General features: G+C 59.9%; 1 protein-coding gene across 2 annotated transcripts in view; it reads left to right on the plus strand.

Moving 5' to 3' along the window:
- Positions 1–21,664, plus strand: part of GNA11 (G protein subunit alpha 11) — a 49,640-nt gene that overhangs the window by 24,893 nt on the left and 3,083 nt on the right. Inside the window, exons 1-6 of one of the 2 annotated variants that reach the window (XM_037505033.2) lie at positions 2,870–3,053; positions 15,387–15,571; positions 18,058–18,212; positions 18,672–18,800; positions 20,904–21,033; positions 21,124–21,277. In XM_037505033.2, coding sequence (XP_037360930.1) covers positions 2,918–3,053; positions 15,387–15,571; positions 18,058–18,212; positions 18,672–18,800; positions 20,904–21,033; positions 21,124–21,277 — 889 coding nt within the window. In that variant the 5' untranslated portion in view covers positions 2,870–2,917. Of the gene's footprint in view, positions 1–2,869; positions 3,054–15,386; positions 15,572–18,057; positions 18,213–18,671; positions 18,801–20,903; positions 21,034–21,123; positions 21,278–21,664 lie in introns of those variants that run through there. The other variant, XM_054693046.1, reaches the window with a different exon arrangement.

The following is a 21,664-nucleotide window of genomic DNA, read 5'->3' on the forward strand; positions in this document are numbered from 1 at the left end:
GGTTTCGGGCGCCCCTCCGACCTGCCTGCCCATTGCCCAGCCCAGTTCACCTTTGCTCTTGCTCTGTCACTTTGTGGGAGACGGCCTTGTTCTCTAGCCCCTGGGCCCCCTGATAAAGTTAACTCCTGAAGGCATGGGAGATAGACTTCAGGGATAGCAGGAGGGGAGGAGGCTGCTGGGACCCGAGAGGGTGGGGCCCCCCATCCATGAAGGTGTGGCCATTGGACTTTGCCTCCCTGGGCTGCTGGGTGGGGAGGCCAAAGTCAGCAATTAGCAACTGGCCGGGCCCAGGGCCAGTTCTTCTTCTCTTCATAAGCCTCAGTTTCCCCATCTTGCCCATTGTAGGCTTTCCTAGTGCCTGCCAGCTCCTGGCAGATAGTAGCATTTTGTGCCAACCTCTATTGATTTCCTCCCTGCTGCTTACCCACTCCCTGCTCCCCAGATGCAGCAGGAGCGGGCACTATGGTGATATTTGATATAGTCAGGTGAAGAGCAGCACTAAGGGGAGTCAGGGTCTTGCAAACATTTATTAAGCACTGACTGTATGGCAGGTGCTGTTTAGGCCCTGGGGACGCCACAAGGACAAGTTGGCAAAGTTTCCTGCACACACGGAGGCCACATGGGTGAGTGATTCTGCTCATCAATACCCAACTCAATACCCAGCACAGAGCAGTGCTGTTTGATGGGGGAAGAGGCCCAGGCTCTGTGCTGGCCACGGGGGTCCCCATGGTGACCAAGACACACGTCTAGTCCACTAGTAGGTGGTAAGAACAGTAAATAATGTGACAAATAAATATGCACGTACAACTGCTAGTACTAAGAATCACATCCGTGAGGGAGGCCATTGAAGACATCAAATGCTTGCTATAGATACTCACTCATCCAGCGCTGCTCTGTGCTGGGTATTGAGTTGGGTATTGATGAGCAGAATCTCTCACCCGTGTGGCCTCCGTGTGTGCAGGAAACTTTGCCAACTTGTCCTTGCGGCGTCCCCAGGACCTAAACAGCACCTGCCATACAGTCAGTGCTTTCCTTCAATAGTTGTTGAGTCCCTACCATGTACCAGGTTGGGTTCTAGAGACAGCAGGCATCTGTGTGACACTCTACACTTTGGTGGGCGAGGTAATAAACAAGAAAAAAGATAAATAAAAAGGAGGATGCTGGGCAGTGGAAAGGGCTACAGAACCAACCCAACAGGCCGTAGCGGGAGAAGGTGACCGGGTAGTCAGGGATGGTGGGCTTGAGTCAAGGCCCAAATGACAATGATTTTGATCAGTTTCCCTAGTTGTAGGTTCTTTTATAAGCAGAGATTTTGTCTTTTTGTGAGGGAGGCCAGGAGACCCCCCCTCCCTGGCTGTATGTCCAGCGAGGTAGATGGAAGCCCCAAGGACAAGCGCTTCAAGGAGCTAAGCTTCCCACACACCTGATTAACTAATGAGGGGAGACTTTGACCCTCTCCTCACTGCTTATCTCCAGACAGGTGAGAACTGCAAGTCAAGGTGCAGCTCGGGAGGATCTGGGTAGGGCCTGGTGGGGGGAGCAGGTGGGGGGTCTAGTCTGCCTGGGCCAAGGCTAAGAGAGGCCCTAGTCAAAGAACTGTGAACCTCAGTTTCCTCATCTGTGAAATGGATTTCCAGCACCAGGAAACTCCAGGCTCTTATTCTTTTCTATCATCCCAAACAATTGATTGAGCAACCCCTGTTGTGTTTGGGCTTCATTCTAGGTCTCATTCTGCAAAGGAAAAAAACAGCGAGGGAATAATATAGGGCTGTCAGAACTATTCAACTCTGCCGATGTAGCATGAAGGTAGCCAAGCTCAATAGGTAAATGAACCGGTGTGGCTACATTCCAATAAAATCAACCAAGTAGAAGGCTTGGTTTAGAGGGCTTAAAACAGCGTTTGGTATGCAGCAGACAGTTCATTAATGCTTGGCTCCTGCCTGGAAGACAGCAGGGACTGCACTATTGCCTGGGCCACAGTGGGTACCATAGTGCTTTCCCCCTGTCTGACACACTGCAGGCACTGCATTAAAACCTGGCCGACGTCTGGTTTACAGTAGGCGTTACACTAACGTTTGTTTTTTGCCTGATGTGGAGCTGGGGCTGCATGAACGTCGCGTTCATTCCTGGTTTGCAGTAGGCCCTGCGCTAATGTCCAGTTCCCGCTCATCTGCACACAGCAGGCCCTCCATCCCGCGCATTCCGCGGCGTGCATACAGCAGGCGCCGCATCAATACCAGCCGCGGTATACAGGCGGCGTCCCATTAATGCTGCTCTAAGAATGGCTGGGTCAAAGGTCCGGCAACCCCAGAGCGCTCCGGGCGCCTGAGAAGGCCGGCACCCCCGCGTCCCGCGCGGGGCGGGGGTCCCGGCCCCCCAGCTCCCGCCACAGCCGGGTGGGCGCCTCGGTCCCCGGCGGCGCGAGCCGAGCGGAGCCGAGCCGGGCCGAGCGGAGCCGAGCGCGGACGAGCCGGCCTCCTGGTCCGCCACATTCCCAGAATCCCGGGCGGCCCCGCCCCGATTCCCGGACGCGTCCCCCCTTCCCACGTCGGCGCAACCAAACCCGCGGGCGCGCCCGCCCGCGCCCCCCGCCCCCGCGCGGCCGCGGCCCCGCCCCCCGCGCCGCCAGCCCCGCCGCGGCGCCCGCCGCGCGCTCCCATTGGCCGCGCCGCCCGCCCGTCGGCCGCCGCCCGGGGCTAGGTTGCGCGGCGCGGGCGCTCGGTCGCGGCGGCTGCAGTTGGCGGCGGCGGGGCGCGGGCGGGACGTGCGGCCGAGCGGGCACCGGCGCGCGCGGCGGCCGAGGCGGACCGGCCGGGCCGGGAGCCGAGCGCCGAGGGCGAGGCGGGCGGGCCGCGCTGCTCCGGGCCGGGGCCCGGCCGGGGGCGGCGGGGGCGGCCGGCGGGGCCGGGCCGGGACGATGACTCTGGAGTCCATGATGGCGTGCTGCCTGAGCGACGAGGTGAAGGAGTCCAAGCGGATCAACGCCGAGATCGAGAAGCAGCTGCGGCGGGACAAGCGCGACGCCCGGCGCGAGCTCAAGCTGCTGCTGCTGGGTGAGTGGCCGCCCGGCCCGGCGGGGTCCGCGGCCCGCGGGGCGCGCGCGGCCGGGCGGGGCCGACCCCGCCGGGCCCACGACGGCGCCCGGGCGCTGCCCGTCGCGTCCACGGCGGGGCCCCGCGCCCGCCCGGCCGTCCCCGGAGCGCGCTCGCTCCCGGCCGCGCGGTCCCCGCCCGTGCCGGCCGCGGCGGGGCTGGGTCCCGGGAGTCAGCCCTGCTCGTGCTGCCCCGGCGGGCCCCCGGCCCCGGCTCGCGCTGCCCACGGCGAGGACCGTGCCCTTGGGGCAGCTCCCGCCTGTGCTGTCCCGGCAGCGCCGTTTCTGCCTCGTTCACGGCAGGGCCCCGGGTCTCCGCCCTGCTGTCCATGGTGGGGCAGCTCCTGCCTCTGCTGTGCATGGTGGCGGCCTGGGTCTCTGGGAGGCCAGAGCCAGGCTCTGCCCGGCTGTGCGTGGTGGGGCGGCCCAGTACTGCCCGTGCTGTCCACGGAGGGGCCCTGGACCCTGCCTGTGCTGGCTGTGGTGGGATCCTGCGTCCTTGGGATTAGCCCCCTGCCCGTGCTGTGCAGGTGGGGCCTGAGCTTCCTTCAGGGCGAGTCCTTGTCCCTGCTGTGCAGGTTGGGCCCCCCGGATGCCTGCAGGCAGGCCTGGCCGCTGCCTCTGATGTTCAGATCAGACCCCACCTTCAGGGTCAGTTTCCTATCTCAGCTATCCAGGTCAGGCTCCTGGAACTCTCCAGAGTCTGCCCTCTGCCCCTTCTCAGAGGATCAGCCTTCCCTCTGCACGGGGCTGGCTCTCAGTCCCAAACCCACCAAGGCTCTGCACATTGTTGGTCCCGGCATCTGTTCAGGGCCCCTCACCTTCTGAGATCCTGTCTGAGCTCTTCCCACCAGGTGGAGCCCTGTTCCTTACAGGCAGAGCTTGTTCCCCTCCAGCCCCCCCATTTCCTCAGGCCCTCTCCCCCTCCAGCCCCCCATTTCCTCAGGCCCTTTCCCTGCCTCCTTTTCCTCGGCGTGAGAATCCACCATGGGGGAGATGACAGCCTTTCCCCTTTCCTCAGGGACTCTGTTTCAGCAGGGGCGTTGGTGGGTGGGGTTGTGCAGATGGACCCCTAAGGAGCCTCTGTAGGTTTTCAAAAGTGGTCAACCTTCCCGCCTCCCCCATCCCAGCTCCTGAATAGCTGCTGGAAGGGTGTCTCCCTGGTCCTCTTTTTCCTCCTGGAGAAGACTCCTACATCACCACTGCCGTTCCTGGCTCCCCAAGTCACACCTGTTGCAGGGAGTAAGTTGGCCCAGCTGTCGGCAAAGCTTGTCACTCCAAATAAGGGCTGTTGTAGGACTTACCTTTGCATCAAAGGCAAGAAGGCCGTTTACAAAACAGAAACCCTTGCCCTGTCCTACCACGTACCTCTTTCGGTTCCCAGACTAGGGGAAGGCTGGAAATCTTGCACGCTGTTCAGAGGTAGCATCCAGAGGTCTAGGACAGAGGAGGATCGTTCATGGACTGGGGGTGGCAGTCCTGGAGGGGGTGTACCTCAAAATTGGGCAGGGTTTGTGGTATCAGGTCTGGTAGTGAGGGAACAGTATTCTTGGCCCTTTGGGAGGTGAAAGGTCTTGGCGGGAACCTGTTGCTCCTTCTGCCTGCAGGGGTCCCTGCTTTTGGTGAAATGCCTTCCTGTTTTTTTTTTGTTTTTTTTAAAATTTAAACATATGTTCTAATTTCCCTAAGTGCTATAAAATTGGCCATCTTTCCAGGAAAGATGGGCAGAGAAATAATCTCAAAAAGTTTGGAGGAAACTTGCAGTGGGGCCCACTGGCTCTGGGGAGGACAGCACTACGCGGCACTTTGTTTTGGGAGAGGGTTTGGAAATGACCAGCATCTTACCAGACTGCCTTGGCCTTGCCTAGGGGCTGCATGAACCTCCAGACTCGCCTGCCCCCAGCCTGAGCCCCCTCAGGCTTCAGATTGCAGTGGGGTTTAAGGACACAGGTCAGTGGCTGGCGCTCTTGTCGCCTTTGTGTGCATGTGTCTCCCGGGCTGTGCTGAGGAGACTTGCTGCAGATCTGGATCTGGATCTGGAGTCGCTGCAGGAGTCCCTGTGTCTGCAGCCCCACCCCTCCCCCACTGCATGACCCGAGAGGTGCTCCGCCCTCCCCCTCCAACACCTGCAATCTGGGGAATCAAGCACCTGTCTCTGAAGGTTGTTAAGGTCTAGGAATGGAGGGCCAGATAGGAAAATGCAGACAACGTGAACTTGCAGGGCCAAGGAGATGTATGACACAAGAACAGCTATCAGAGCCTCGAGGAGGTCCCGGGGACTCTCTGGGGGTGGGGACGGAGCCTTGAGGCATTGTTTCGCTCAATGATCTCACAGGTTTTGGGGGCCTCAGGGGAAACTGACCATCTAGGCGGCCTTGCAGGTTGCACCCAGGACGAGGATGGGGCACAGGGTAGGTGCCAGCCTTTGAGCACTCTTCTCTCCTGCCTGTGGCATGCATTCCCTCGACCTCTGCCAGGTACACCAGCCACTAGCAGGTGATTGTTCCCATTTCACAGGGAGAAAATTGAGGGGCAGATTGAGCTTTCCCAGCTGGGGGAGCCACAGGCACATGGTCATGCCTCTGTGGAGTGTGATTATCTTCACAACTCCCTGTTGCCGGACTCCGCTCCTCAGCAGTGGGGATCCTCTGTCATCCCTGTGGCATCATTCCGGGGGGAGAGGGGGGTTCTGTGTGGCTCTGACTCTGCCCCGCCTTGACACCTGGATTTGGAACCAGGTAGAGAAAGTTACCTCACCAGGAAAGTGCCTTGTCCACTCGGTTGTGTCTATCTGTCCAGTGTCTCCCTGGGCTGCATGTGACTTGTGAGCCTCAGCTCCTTTGAGGGGGACCCTGTGTGGACTCTGCCCTTGTACTGCCCCATGACTCCTTTTTGAAAGTCGCTTTTGACGCCTCAGAGAGACATTTCCTTGCAAAAGGGCTCTCTCCTAGGCACTGATGATAACCGGGGCCAGGTCCCTGGTGGGGTGGCGGGGGGACCCTGGGCAATGTGGAAGCTGGGCGGCATCCCTGACCCCCTCCCTTGATGCCAGGAGTGCCGCCAAGTGCGACCACCACAGCTGCCCTCGGCGCGGCCCGGTGTCTCCCAGGGTCAGGATCTCCTCTGTCTGAGCCCCCGACCCCATGGCATGTGCGGTAGAACATGTGGCTTCCCAAGCTGGTAAATGATCAGGGTAAATCGTTTTCTCAGATGTTTCATGAATGTTCACAAAAGTGAACCTTTTTGTTTGTCGCGTCCAGCGCCGTGCGGGTGCGCGCGCGTGTGCTCGTGGCCGCATCCAGGGCCGTGCGTGGAGGCGGCTAGCCGGGGTGACCGCTTGCGAACGTACTGGCCTCGCCCACTTGTCAGTGGTGGGGAGTGGGGGCCTGAGTGCGCTCCGAGCGTCCCCGCTGTGCTTCCCTCGACCTGCCGTCCCGACAGCTCACACCACGTCCCGTGAGATCCCTGAGGTGGGGAGCGTGGGGGCCCGCAGTAGGCCCTCCTGGCTTCCCTTTGACAATGGAAGCCTTCCATGGGAACCCCATTCCTGGAGTCCCAGTGTTCCGGCAAGGCTGAGCCGGAGCGGCTCCGGGATTTCTAAATAAAGCAGGGTGGTTAGTTCCGAAGGCTTCCTGTCTGGCCCAGGCCGGCCCCCAAAGGGCAGTGAAAAGGCCCGGAATCCAGTGTGGGGTGTGGTAGCCCCGACGGGAAGGGCGCCTCCCAGTACTTTGGGGCATGGAGCAGAGCGGCTTGTTGTGTCCTCTGCAGCCTGGGACGGCAGGAAGAGCCGTGGGCGGCCTGCATCCACTCTTGAGTCCCTGGCCCAGCCGGGGACTGAGACCAACCCGCTCTGGGACTGTTATGTCTTTTAAATTTAAATTACAGTTTTTATTTTCTGAGCGGGTCTGACTTCTCGGGCGGCGGTCACGTCCGGCAGTGATTTGTAAGCAGGAGTGAGAATGGCTCGGGCTACCTGCCCCTCCATCTCCCTGCATGCATGGGAGGACGCCAGGGCCTTGGGGCTCTCTCCCCTTCCTAGCAGGGCCTGCGTACGGCGCCCCATAAAGGCCAGTTAGCGTCGTGGGGAACCCAGAGCCTGGCCCTGTCAGGTCCGCACTGGTTCTGGGCAGGCGCTGCCCCGACTCCCTTTGCACAGATGTCCGCAAGCTTGCGCTGTGCTCCTTCCTGGGTGCCCCTGCCTGAGCCCGCTGCCGGCTGCGGGCTGTGGGCTGTGGTTAGACTGGAGGAAGTACTTTGCCTCCAGTATTAACCACTGAAGTTTCACTTTCTGCCTTTGTGGTGCAACACTTCTCCGAACGGCTCCGAGCGCTTCCTGGGTATCGCTGCCCTCGGTGCTGGAAGGTGCACAGGGCGGCCAGACAGCGCGCATAGGAGCGCGGCGGGGGGAGAGCCAGCTGTCCCTTCTCTGTCCCCGGTGGCGTTGGGTGCGAAGTCAGGCCCTGGGACAGCAGGTCTTGTCTGGGATCCTGAGTGCAGCGGCGTTGGCCTGGGGCCAGGGAGGTGGGTGTCTCTGGGTCCCCCGCCCGTCACTGCTAGCTGGCAGTTGGTCACTGGGGACAGCGAGCCTGGGCGGCTTGCTCGCCCGGAGTCTGCCAGCCTTGGACAGGATTCGCTGTCTCGGGCTCGTGTGTGGGATGACTTTTTGGCGGAATTTGAGCTGCTCGCAGGACCAGCGTCTCAGCCCTCCAGCTGGCCGGCCCGGGCACGCGTGTACCTGCTCTGAGCCCTTTCGCTCCCGGCCTCCGCCTTCTCCAGGGCGCCAGGCTTGCTGCCAGTTGTGGGGCCTGGCTTTGTCACCCTGTGGGGGTGTCTCCTCCCCATTCTCTCTACTGCTGCCCACTGCTGGGTCCTTCCCACCCGGTGTGTGTGGCACCGAGCCCTGTGGCCGCAGACATGCTTCCTGACTTCTGTCTGTTCATTCGCGGCGCTCCCCAGGGACGTCTGGGTGGGGGTACCCCCCACCCCGTCCCCTGGTGCCCCGACTTTGGGTATCCACACAGCTCCCTGGGTCTGCTGGGAGGGCTTCTGCCTGTGCTCCTCTGCTCTGCTGTGTGGAGGTGCTCGGGGTGCGCTCACTCTAAGGGCTGCCTGCTCAGGCCAGTGATGGGGGGTCGGGGGCCTTGGTTTCCTCATCTGTCAGGTGGCAGTGATGCCCTGCCCCCTTCCAATCATGTGCCGTGATGCCGGCTGGCGTTTGGCACCCAGTAGGAACTCAGCTGGCAGGAGAGCTGGGTGGTCTTGTGTCATTGACTGGGTGTTTGCATAAATTCTCATTTAGAAGCTGCCAGAACAACCCTGGGACTGGGTCCCTCTCCCCGCCGCCCCCCCCGCCCCCGCCCGTCATCCATACCAGGACTGAACTGAAAAGTGTTGAAAAATGTTGGAGTGCGGTTTCTTGCCCTTTCTGACTCCAAAACTGGTGCTTTTTGTCCCCTGCTGGCTGTCTCCCGAGCCTGCTCTCCGCGAAGTGGAAATAATTACCCTGACGGGTGTGATGCGCGGGCTTGGGCGGGTCAGGGGTGATGGATGTCAAAAACTAAGGAGTGTCACTGCTTCTGTTATTTTTACTGGCAGTTCCCTCACTGGTCTGTGGGTCCCCCCTGCGGCTGAGGGTTCTTCCACCCCCCAGCAGGGTTCTCTAGAGCTCAGCCTTGACGTCCAGCTGCTAGGTTTCCTCTCCTGGCCCCTGGGGCCTGAGTGGTCGTGTCCGTGGTGGCTGCACCACACCATCCTCATGTGCTCCTCACTGGGGTGGGGGGACCGCCCCTTCAGCTACCTGAGTGGGTTTGCTCGGAGATCTCAGTTGGGGTGCAGAGGGAAAGGGACGATTGGTCAGACTCGGGTCGGGCCTGCTGGTGCCCGCCGCGCCCTGCAGGTTGTTTCCTCCAAGCCCTGGGAGGTGTGGGGGCCGGGCTCCTGGGGCAGGTGTCCGTCTCTGGTGCTCGGGCCCCCCTGGCTGGGTTAAATGTTGGGGTTGGGCAGGGCAGGGGCCTCCCAGCCCTAAGGGGGCATCAGGAAGGGCTGAGCTAATACCCCATCCTGTGGGGACAGCAGTAGGGGGTCACAAACACTTGTTGAGTGAAGCACGCCCCTTGAACTGCTTGGGCCTGCCTGCACCAGGTGGGTGGTCCGGCCTTCGGGCCGTCATGTCTGCACCTTGAAGACACCTGGGCGAGGGCACTGGCTCCTGCCACAGTGGTGGGGATAAGGTGCTAGGATGTGTCCAGAGGTCATCTATCACCACCTGTGGCTTTCAGAGCCTTGGGCTAGCAAGTGATCGCATCCCTCCCAGCAGTGTGGGCGTCTGCCCGCAGGGCGCTGCCCCAGTGCGCTTCTGTTGTGCATTTCCGGGGTTGTGGTTGTGGAGCACAGAGACGGACATCCTGGAGTGGGGTTGGGAAGCCAGAAGACCCGAGTCTGTCGATCCCCCTGTAGCTGTGTCACCTTTGTGAGGCTGCTTAACCGCTGCCTAACCTCCAGGCCCAAGCAGGAGCCTGGCTCCCCTGACCCGCCCAGCAGGAGGTGTGGTGACAGTTGTAGCACGGAGCCGGAGCTGGAGCCGGCGAGCCAGCTGCATTGGGGTTTTGCATTTCTCTACTCCCCATGTAAAGCCACCTGTGACCTCAGGAGTGTTGACCACTCAGGGTTCACGTGGCATTTCTGGGCTGTCTCCAGGAGCTCAGGTCTCTGGTGGAGCCGCTGCCCCCTGGTGTGGGGGTGCAGAGGACCCGCTGGCGATGCATGGGGGAGCCAGTGGGGTGGCTCGTGGCCAAGTTCATTTGGTTCATCCCAGGAAAGTTTGCACAGAGTCTTCTGAGCACCAGCCTGCGCCGGAAACTGGGGGCGCAGAGTTGCAGGCAGGACCCGCGCCCCAGCCAGTGAATGGACAGGGAATGGCCACTTGGACGTGAAATTGAAGTCTGGCCTGTAGCTGGGGCTTGGAGCTTCCTCGGGGAGCTGTGTGTGTGCGAGTTCCTGCAGCTTCCTCACCTGTGTGGGTCCACCGCCATACCTGGGCCTCTCGCCCCCCATTTCTACCTGGGCCTCCCTCCAGGGCCCCGCCAATACACCCTCCACCTGTACCCTTTTGTTCTCGCAGAAATGCTCCCCAAACAGAAGTATGCACTGTGTAATCTCTGGGGTTGAACACTCCCCCCGCAGCATTATTGCTTGGGACCCACTTGGCTGTTGGGAGAGTATTCCTGGGTCACGCGGAGAAGTTCCCGGGGTGCGCCCAAGAGGGTATGTAGCACCTTAAGGCTGAAGGTATCTGGGCTGAGGCCCTCTTGGCAGCGGTGAATATAGTTGCTTGGAAGGTTGTATGCGGCTGACTGAGAAACTGCAGGTCTTGGCTCTGGCACCTTTTCAGAGCCCCTGGGTCAGGGTAGCCCTGCATGGTGGGGGTGGGTGGGGTGCTCTGGATCCCCCTGGACAGTGAGGCCCAATGAGAGGCTCTCCTGGACTGTTTGCAGGGATAAGGGGCTTTCTCCCTCGTGGGCAGCTGTTCAAGTTTTTGAGCCAGAAGGGTGTCCGTAACCAGATCTCTCCCAGGAGGCGCGGCCAGTTCAGAATGGACCTCAGGGGAGGCCCATGCAGTTGGACATCAGATAGGGCGCGTGAGGATATCTGTGCCAAAGATTCCACGCAGGCCTGTGTCCCAGCGCCCCTGTGCTGAGGGGTGGCTGTGGCTGAGCTGGTGCTCGGGACAGACCAGAGCATCAGGAAAACAAACATGGGGTCACCCAGAGCCTTGCCTGTCCTCCTCTCTTGGGTACAGTGGTGGCTAGGAGGGCTGGACCTGTTCAGGGCGGAGGCCCCACTGGCTTCTGGCCTCAGAGCTTGTGCCCAGAGCCTGTGCGGTCTCCTTGCTCAGCGGCTGCTCCCCCGAGCCCACGGCTCATGCTCACTCTGTGGCAGCCCTCCCCGTACCCTCCTTTCTCTGTCCTGGCAAAGTGACAGCGCCCCACATCTCAGACCAGCTGTTCTTGGTCTGGCCCCTCGGCTGCTTCCCCGGCTGTATTGAGATAGAATGGCATCCACACCGGGGGAGTTCAGGCTGCAGTTCCATGATTGATGCACAGATGTGTCTAAAGTGGTGGCCACAGCGAGGTAGTTAATACCCCCCACTTCCTCACGTAGCTGTGCCGTGTGCGCTCCTTTTGAGGTCAGTCACGTGCCCTGTTTTCAGTGTCTGCTCTGCCGTGTCCCTGGCAGATGGGTTTACCACCCGGCCCTGGCGCCGTGCAGCCCCTGGCGTGGGACCTGCCGACGGGCAGAGGGCGCGGGGGTGCTTGCAGTTACCATCTGCTGAAGGGGGAGGAGTGTTTTGAGGGGGTCCCTGGCTCATGCCTGTTCCTGTTTCTCCCTCCCCATGGGTCATCCCAGCAGAGGAGTGGGGGCCCTGCCCGGAGAGGGCCCGGGTCAGCAGGGCCCCCACCGCGACTGGGCGCTCTCGTCCTCGCCCCACGTGGAGCGATCACCCATCCTTGGCCTCTGTTTAAATATCCATATTCTGGTAAAATGTTGATAACACAAACGATCTGAACCACCTTTCAGTGCACATTTCAGTGGCGTTAAGCACATTCACAGTGTCTTTCAGCCATTCCCACCCTCCATCTCCAGAAGTTTCTTATCTTCCCAAACTGGAACTCCAGCCCCTGGCACCCAGCACCTGCCTCCTGTCTGTGGCTGGGACTCCCCTCAGGCCCTCCGGCAAGTGTGCGTGAGCAACGCAGGATTGTCCCGTGTGTCTGGCTTATTCCGCTATTAGGATGGCCTCAGGTTCCCTCCACACGGCATCGTGTATCAGAATCTCCTTCCTTTTTAAGACTGAGTCGTGTTCAGTTGGGCCTTTTGGCATTTTGCCTGTCCACCCTCCTCTGTGTGGACCTGACCTGCACCGTCTTCCCTCCAGAGCCTGCCCTGCCTGTCCTTCCTCTCCCGTCACCACAGGGAACCTGGTCTGGGCGCCCGTGTTACACCACTGTGTGACTTGGGGACCCTAGCATCACCCCGGAACCTTGCCTCTGCCTGTCTGACAGGAGCACCATGCTCCCGGCTCCGGGGAGGGTGGGGACACGGCGCCTGCGGCGATGCTTCCCCACCGGGTGTGCATTGACTTGTTCTTTCATTTTCACTTGCCCGAGCTCTGACAGAGTGTCCTGCTACAGCCCCCCCCCGGGCAGCTGCGTGGAACAGACCTGGGTCTGCTTGGGCGTGTGCCCTCTGAAACAGTGTGCGTGACCTGTTGGGATTCCAGGTGCTGTCCAGGGATGCTCATGTTTGGCTCTGCAACCTGGGGCAGCACCCAGGAGTAATGATGGGCTACTGGGGGGCATGTGCTGAGCACGGGAGGAAGGTGAACTTGCAGCTGACTGCGGTGGACTTGGGTGCATGCGGAACAGAGACTTCCCGCAAGCAGACCCTGACAATTTTGTGATGAATTTTTGGGAACTCCCAAAGGGTGGGGGACTCTTAAGGAGGTGAAACTGCCCTGCCAAGTCCTCCTCGGAACACTCTCCCCGCGTGGCACCTTCACCTGTGACCTTCTGTCCTCCCGCCCAGCAGCCGTGGCTGCCGCACAGCAGGGCTGGCTTGTGATAGGCAGCCCCCGGTGCGCATGGGCTGTGTGCACGTGCATCTGCATGTGTGTCCAAGTGCTTACAGGTGCACGCTATTTGTGTGAGTGCATGTGTGTGATGTGTGTGTAAGACACACCCACCACATACCCCGGTTTGCCTCTACTGCCTCTGGGGAGCTCTGAAAGGGGCTACATGGGTGCAGGGAGACACACACTAGATGCTGCATTCCTAGCACCCCTCCTGCCCCTCCCCATAGTGAGTGGTGAGAGGGGAGCAGCCTGGATCCCTCTGGAGCCCCCTCTGGCGAGCCCCCTCTGGCGAGCCCCCTCTGGCGAGCCCCCTCTGGTGAGCCCCCTCTGGAGAGCTGTGGGATCGCATGCACATCCCTCCCCTGCCTGCCTCTAGATCTCGTGGTGGGTTTGGTGGGAGTGGGCGGTTGGCATCTTGTCATTTTTGTGACAGAGGTGAGTTGTTTGAAGTGAAGGGCTGGGGGCTGGGTGGGGTGATCACCACCAACGACAGAACTAGTTATGTTTGTTGTTTATTCCAGGAAGAACCCAAGGTGGTTGATAAAAGTATCAGAAGAGGGTGACTGCAGCCAGAGTCCTGCTTTGTGACCTGTCAGTAGTGACTTGGCTTCCTCGAGTGCACGTGGAAGCCTGTGGTCAGCCCTGTGGCTGCTGGCCTGTGGAGTGCAGCACAGTGTTCATCGTGGGGCACGGCACAGTGTTCATCGTGGGGTGCACAAGTCTTTTCCCCAGGCGCTCCCAGCTGGAGGCCAGCATCAGGGCCCTGTGGAGACCCCACCCAGGCAGCAGTGAACCTCCAGAGCATCGGGAGGTGCAGGGCCTTCTGGCACTCGGCCTCCTGGGGCAGTTGAGCTGGACCCTGGGTGGTCGGCTCGGTCAGCGGCTGTGACTAGCTGGTCCTGCAGATGGCAGGTGCACTTGGGCAGATGCAGGGATGTGGGCAGTCAAGGGTAAGCCTGGGGACGCCAGGTGGGCATGCTTGGGAGACTGTTGAGTCTCTAAGAGGGGGCTCTGGGGCTTTAGTTCGAGTGAATGAGGACCTGGGGAGGGTTGTTGAGTGGGAGTTTGAGACATGAATTCTTAGATTTGCTGTGTGATAGTCACTCCAGAATTTTGTGACTGAAAACAGGCATGTAGTATCTTAGGCAGATTCTGGGAGGTCCTGGCTCAGGGTCTCACATGAGAGTCCAGTCAGGCTGTCGTAGGGGCTGCCTCCTTGAAAGTGTGAGGGGAGGCAGGAGGGACTTCTACAATGGTGCCCTCGCCTGGCTCTTGGCGGGGGCCTCAGCCCCTCATTGTGTGGCTCCTCCCTGGTGCTGCTTGCGTGTCCTCCCCCCATGGCGGCCTGCTTCCCCAGGGAACCTCCTCAGAGGGAGCAAGGAGGACGCCGCTCCGCTTGTCATGACCTTGTCTTGGTCACTTGTCATACTCTGTTTGTTGGAAGCGAGTCGCTCAGCAAGCCGCCCTCAGGAGGTGGGTGCTGGGCTGCGACTCCAGAAGGAGGTGAGGCGGCGCTTGTGGGCACCTTGGAAGCTGCTGCAGTTGGTGTCCTGCTGTGCGGGGTGAGGGAAAGTAGGGGACACATTTGCTGTTTAAAGCATGGGAGTGAGAGACTGGCGGGACGGGGATCTGGGGCCGTGCTGGTGCTGGGGTGGGGCTCCGGGTTATGCAGACTGCTGTGAGGTGGGGGCAGTGGCCTGGTCGCCCCTCTGCAGGTGATTACCAGCTCAGCTTCCCTTTTGGTCCTCAGGAAGCAGGGCCTTATCACGGGTCTCATGCTGGTGAGCGGGTGCTAGGAGGAGCCTCCTGGGGCAGCCACACCCCCTCACACTTCTAGAGCAAGAAGCCAGACACCAGGGCAGTGGGACAGAGAGGACAAGGGGACAGCCAAGGGCCGACTTTCAGGTTCTTAGCTGGGACTCTGGGTGCGGTGGGGCATGGACGGGACTTGGGATCCGGGCACTGTTGTCACTGGGTGGAGCCAGGGAGCACTCAGTTGCTGGGGCAGTGGCACTAAGGGAAAAAGCACTTTTGGGGTGACCCCATGGTGCCCTGGAATTTGATTTGACCTTAGACTGCTGTGGCCTTGGATGCAAATACCAAGCCCTTGCCCTGAAGGGAAGTTTGTTCTGGAGTGCCTCCTGGAAGTGAGCCACTGGGGGCTGAGGGGACTGTGGTCAGGTTGGACATGCTGGGCTGAGGGGCTGGCATCTTGAAGGCGCTAAGCAAACTCCACAGGGGAAGGTGACAGGCCACCCATCCGGTGAGGAGGTGGTGGCGCCTGGTGGAGAGACACTCTCCCTCCTGCCTGTTTCTTCGTCTGCAGTCCACGTGAAACTAGATCCCGGCTGTCGCAAGCGCAGTGCCTCTCGCCTCTGGTCATTGTCCCAACAGGGCGCTAGGGCACCAGGGCACCGTCTGCCTTCATATGGCAAGCACCTTTCCTCTGGGCCTCAGTTTCCTCTCATGCAGCGCAGATGATGGAGTGATGGAGGTGAAGCCTGGGAGGAGCTTGGCAGGGTAGCTGCCCCCTGGACCAAGCTACTCCAGCCGGGAGCAGACCGCTCTGACTAGGACTTTGCGCTCTGGGGACAAGTTTGTGGGTCTTGGTCCTCACCCTTGACCTCACTGGCCCACCCTTAACGTCCACGTCCGGTCTTACAGGCACAGGAGAGAGCGGGAAGAGCACGTTCATCAAGCAGATGCGCATCATCCACGGGGCGGGCTACTCGGAAGATGACAAGCGGGGTTTCACCAAGCTGGTGTACCAGAACATCTTCACCGCCATGCAGGCCATGATCCGGGCCATGGAGACCCTGAAGATCCTGTACAAGTACGAGCAGAACAAGGTGAGGTGGCTGTGGGCCTGTAGCCGGAGCTCCTGGGCTCTCGGGTGCGGGCGTGGGCAGGCACCACCCTGGGGCTATTCCCTCTAATGTCCCCCTCCCTGCCAGGGGCCTGCCTTCTGGGAGGCCACTGGCCTATTATGGGGTGTCCTCAGTGAGCCCAGACTTCCCTTCAGGTTGCTGTGAGCCACCCTTTCTACATCACGGTTGCTGCCTTAGGCATAGGTGGTACCAACTCCTGTTCTGGCCCTTCTGTGACCCAGTGACCCCGTGGGGAAGGTTATTCCTCCCATTTTCTTTAGTGACAGCTTTATTGAGGTAAAATTCAGTTTCCATACAACTCTCCCATTTCGTGTATAAACCATTGTTTTTTAACATTTTTACAGAGTTGTGTAAACATCACCTCTGTCTGATTGCAAAACATTGCATTACCTCAAAAAGCAGCCTCGTCTCCAGTCCACCCTAGTTCTCCCCTAGTCTCCCCTAGTCCCTGGTAACCATGAACCCACTCCCTGGCTCTGGCTGGGCCTGTCCTGGACATTTCTTGTCAGTGGCCTCACACCGCATGGCCTCGCGTGTCTGGCTTCTCTCCCTGAGCAGTGTGTGTTCAAGGTCCCTCCTGAGGTAGCGCGTGTTGGAGCTGCCCCCCTTGTGTCCGGGTGATGGTCCGTGTGTGTGGGGACTCACTGTGTGTATCTGTTCATCACTGATGGGTATTTGGGTGTTTAGACCTTTGGCCACTGGGAGTTGTGCTGTGACATGCAGTGTGGGCATGTCTCTGGTGTGGCGTGGGCTGTGCTGCCGTGTGCTGGGTCTAATCTCTCGAGGGCTAACTAACGGGCTCCCCTCGTGCTCCTCCCACCAGCTGTGTGAGGTGCGGGGTGCTCTTGCTGGTGGCCTCCTCTGTTTTCAGGGGCCTGTCGTTCAACCCCAGAGGTTTGCCCAGGGCTAACATGTGTCATGGGAGTCCATGTTTGTCCAAAGATGGTTTATATTAATTCAGTTGCTTTAAGGCCAACCGCCTAGATTTCTGCTGGATCTCAGATGGGTGTCTCCCTCTCTTCACCATGATCACAGTACAGTGGTCAGGAACCCCTGGGGCCCGCATCGGCTTGGGGGCTCTGCCATCCTGGTTGTTGGGCCACAGGCCTGTGTGAGTCTCTTGCCTCTTGGGTCTCAGTTTGTAGCACCCTTTCCCGAGGAGGCCTCTGGGATACATGTTTGCATTTGGGACAGATTACCATCAGTTCTAGAACCGAGGGTCAGCCTGTTGTTGTAAAAAGAGTTTTATTTTCACACCCATTCATTTACACACTGTCCTTGGTGACCTTTGCCACATACAGGGTCAGCATGGCAACAAAGTTGGAAATACTACTTTCTGGCTTTTACAGGAGGCCAGTGTGCCCTGATCTACAAGTACCCAGCCCGTGGGCTTTTCTGGGCAGGCTCTGCTTTTTCAGGCCCAGGTTGAGCGGCCAGAGAGCGTGGCTTAAATGGTCAGGCAGGGACCAGCCTGGAGGCCCAGGAGAGCCTGCTGGGTTGTGTGGAGACTCTACTGTGGTATGTCTCCACCCCAGTCCCTCAGCAGAATGTGGCTGGTGGTGTCAGCCAGACCACCCTTGAAGGCAGGATGTGGAGCATGGAGCTGCCTGGGGAAGTGGGCCATCTCCAAGAATCCCCTGCCCTGCATGTTGTGTGCGCGTGCGTGCCTGTGTGCACAGGTGTGTGTGTGTGCAATAGCATGTGTCTCCAATGTGCGCGTGCGTGTGCATGTGTGTGCGTGCGTCTCTGAAGCAGCATTTCGTGTGCGTGCTTCTGGAGGAGGAGGGCCCCGAACCCTGTCACCGAGGGCTATTTATGGGGATTTTGTCACTCAGGCTCAGATGGTTACATCCTCAATACTGGGGAGTAGTCCCACCTCCAGTCCCTGTCTCCTCCTAGGCTTCCTCAGGCCGCCAGCACCCCTGCCTCACCCCAGTCATCTCATCCACATACGGAAGATGCTGTCCCCATGACTCTGGGGCTCCAGAGGTTTTCAGATCTCTGGGTCAGGACGTGCTTGGACGACACCACAGCAGTTCTGCTCCCCTCCTGCCTGTGCGCTAGGAGCAGGGGCCGAGGCTGCCGGGAGTACAGCGAGGTGGCCATGGCAGTGTTTGTTTAGAAGCTGAAGGCCCTTTTTTGGGTCTTTCCTTGGTCACTTTTAAAGAGTGTAGTTGTTTGCCATTGCTTTCAGCTCCCCTTCTCGCCCCCCGCCACACCTTCAAGAGTAAACCACAGCCAGTTTTCTCACTGGGCTCGCCCAAGCTGGGCTCAGGGAGGCAGGCCGCTCTGCTTGGAGGGGCCCGCACACTGGCTCAGTTTTGCCCCAGGACTTTTGCATGGAGGTGGGTTCCCACTGGCGGCCTCGCTGCTCTCTCCAAATCTGGAGGCTAAGGTTCCCACTCCAGCGAGGGAATGCTGAGTACCGGGCTGCTCCCCTCACGTAGGCCAACGCGCTCCTGATCCGGGAGGTAGATGTGGAGAAGGTGACGACGTTCGAGCACCGGTATGTCAACGCCATCAAGACCCTGTGGAATGACCCGGGCATCCAGGAGTGTTACGACCGGCGCCGCGAGTATCAGCTCTCGGACTCCGCCAAGTAGTGAGTGGGCTTGGGGTCACCTGGACACCCAAGGGCCCCTTGGCATCTGGGAGGGCTCCTGTGACATCAGATCAAGAGGGAAACGGGGGAAGGATGGCTGGGGCATTACCCTTTAGGAATGTTGGCTCTTTAACATCGCAGATGCACACAGCCGGGGACAGTGGGTGTGTTCTGGGGCTTTCTGTATTATCTAAAGTGGTGGGTTTATTTGCCCCACCAGCTGATCATCCTGCGCCAGCACCCTTGTCCTGCAGGCAGCTGTCCTAGGGCAGCACCTCAGGAAGGCCCTCCGAGCCCGTCTTCAGCTTGCCAGTCTCCCCTGGGCTGTGTCTTTCTTCTGCCCTGGCTAGCGAGGCTCCTGTGGGGCCTTTCTGGCTGGAGGGTGATGGGCGGTGGCCAGGAGTTCCTGCCCCTGCCCCCTTGCAGCTGCCTCAGAAGCTGCATCCCGTCCTCTTGCAGCTACCTGACCGACGTGGACCGAATCGCTACCATCGGCTACTTGCCCACCCAGCAGGATGTGCTGCGGGTCCGTGTGCCCACCACGGGCATCATCGAGTACCCCTTTGACCTGGAAAACATCATCTTCAGGTACCCATGCCCTGCATTTCTGGGCTCCTTGGGGCGCCGCTCGTCCCTTTGACCCTGAGTGTCCATTGGGTAGGGCATCAAAAGGTTTGGTGGGCCCCGGTCTTGCCTTCAGGGATCTTCTGACCTGGAGATAGGGTTTATAAATAATTAACTGTCTGGGTTTTAGAATGAGCCATTCCCCTGTGGCGATGTAGCCGTGACAGGGTGTGGCCACTGTGGGCCTCAGGAGCGATGCGGCGGTGGTTCTGGGAGCGGGAGATGGACTTGTGCTCTGCCAGGAGATGGCGGTTCCTTGGCCTCTGCAGCTCTGGGGCCCACTGTGACTCGGCAGCACAGAGTTCTCTTGGGCCCTGTCCTTGGCACATGACTGGAATAGATTTGGTGCCGTTCCTGAGGACACAGGCCCACACTCAGCCAAACCACAGCTTGTCCAGAGCTGCTAAGTGGCAAGGCCGGCGTGAGTCTCCGGGAGTGGCCATTGCAGATGACCAGGGAGGGGTGACTCCAGCTGCGGAAAGGGGTGTCCTCTCCCAGCTCTGGAGCAGAAGGCCAAGGTCACAGTGCCAGTAGGGCTTGTCCTCCAGGGAGATCTGTCCCACACTTGGTCCGGATTCTGTGTGGCCACAGTCCTTGGTGTCCCCTGGGCTTGTACATGCGTCATCCCAGTCTCTGCCTCTGAGCAAGTGACTTCTGTGTCCGAGTGTCCCTCTCTGGCCAGCACATTGGGCATTGGATTTAGGTCCACCCTGCTCTGGTGTGACCTCATCTCAGTCACATCTGCAAAGACCCTCTCTCCAGGTCAGATTGTGCTCCTGGCTCCGGGTAGACTGGATTTGGGTGGACACTTTTCAGCCCCTGTATCTCAGTCCGCTTGTCCAGGTACTCTCTGAACACGGGCGGAGGCGCTGACTCGGCGCTCCTTGCAGCCCCCAGCTGGAGCTCAGATGGACCGAATTGAGTGTGGTTGCCCCACTCTGTGAGGGGATGAGCCTGGTCCCGGTGGGGGATGCTATGGGAGGCCTGGCTCCCGCCCAGCTGCTCCAGGAGACGTCCTGTTCCAGATGTATTCTGCCAGTGTCCCTAGGCTGGCTGCCGCTGGCACCTGAACACAGACCCCGGCCTGTCTCCACCTGCGGTCCCTCAGTCGCCTTGGCGCATGTGCCGTCCCCCAGCCCACAGGGTCGCCTCTGTGGGATCTGGCCTGCCATGCCCAGCGCAGCCTGTGTCTCAGCCACCCTGTGGCGGGGCCTCAGGGGGCCAGCCTAGGGACCAAGTGGTGTCAGGAGGCCTCCCTTCCTCCTTCATCACATTTTTTTTAAAATGGTGTTTGCCCTCATTACAGAAAACATAGGGAATTCCAAGCACAAGAAGAAACCCTGTAACTAGTGGCTGATCCTGTCACTCAGGCGTTGTCTTAGTTGTCTTTTCAGTCTCGCGCCCCCACCCCTTTGGTCTGTTGCTGTTCCTTTGGTGCCTGCGTCGCTCGCTGGCTAGAAACCTTTGCAGCTGCTGCTCTCACCTGTGCCAGGGCAGTGCTTTGCTCTCTGGCATGGCTGGAGGGCATCTGCCCGCCTGCTTGTCTCGCACCCTGTGGGGGTGAGGGAGCTGGGTCCTCTAAGGCATGGTTGGGCTCCCTCTCAGTCTGTGGGTTCTCCCTGTCAGCCCCACCCTTGGAGCCTTGTTACTGACTTCTCTGTCAGAGCGGATAGTGGCCACCCGCATTGCACACCGCGGGGAGATTTCCTCCTGCCCTGGCAGACACGGGCTCCGCTGGCTCTAACGGACGTGGGGGCTCTCAGTGAAATGGGTATTGTTGGCTTCTCGAGCTCTTTAACAGTGTTGGGGGGCTCTCAGGACTGTATTTGTATTGGGGGACTTGGGTCTTTGGAAGAGATTGGGGGACTCAGAACTCTGACAGATACTGGGATCCTTGTGGCTCTAACAGGTTTTGGGGAACTCTTGTGATTCTAATGGTATTGCGTGGCTTTAGGCTCTGACAGATACTGGGGCCGTGGCCTTGGCAGAGATTGGCTGTGTCTTTGGAGGTGGAAGGGCTTCATTGGAGGGCCCCTTTGCTGAACCTGTGCACCCCTGTTCCTTCAGGATGGTGGACGTGGGTGGGCAGAGGTCAGAGCGGAGGAAATGGATCCACTGCTTTGAGAACGTGACCTCCATCATGTTCCTTGTGGCCCTCAGTGAGTACGACCAGGTCCTGGTGGAGTCAGACAATGAGGTGAGGCCTCCCCCAGGTATGGCTCCAGGGAGCGTGGGGGCGGGGGTGCCGTGGGCTCCCGATCTGAACCTAGAGTCCTCCCCCCCACAGAACCGCATGGAGGAGAGCAAGGCCCTCTTCCGGACCATCATCACCTACCCCTGGTTCCAGAACTCCTCTGTCATCCTCTTCCTCAATAAGAAGGACTTGCTGGAGGACAAAATCCTCTACTCCCACCTGGTGGACTACTTTCCTGAGTTTGATGGTGAGCACCCCCCACCACTGCCCTGACTCCCACTTGACTGCCTCTCCTGGCCCGGTCAGGGCTTCCACCCGGACTCTTGGCCCAGCCACAGGAAGGAGCGAGGGGTTGGGAAGCCAAGAACCCAGGGCACCTTCCTGACCCTGGACTGGCCTGAGCTCCCGACAGAACTGTGGGGCAGCTCAGCTCAAACGAGCTGAGCTTGTTTGTCACAGCCCCCAGCTCCCCCAGTGGGCACAGGCCCCAAGGGTACTTCCGGCTGTCCTCAGGGCCCAGTACTCATGCTGGATGCCTGCACTGTCCAGGCTGGTCCGAGGAATGGGCATGAATGGGTGGGAGTGCCCCCTGTAGCAGGAGTGACCAGTGGCCAGCCCGCCTGTGGGTCGGGAC

Source organism: Talpa occidentalis, unplaced genomic scaffold, assembly GCF_014898055.3.
Source record: "Talpa occidentalis isolate TD23 unplaced genomic scaffold, MPIMG_talOcc4v2.1 talOcc4.12, whole genome shotgun sequence".
Taxonomy (NCBI): Eukaryota; Metazoa; Chordata; class Mammalia; order Eulipotyphla; family Talpidae; genus Talpa; species Talpa occidentalis.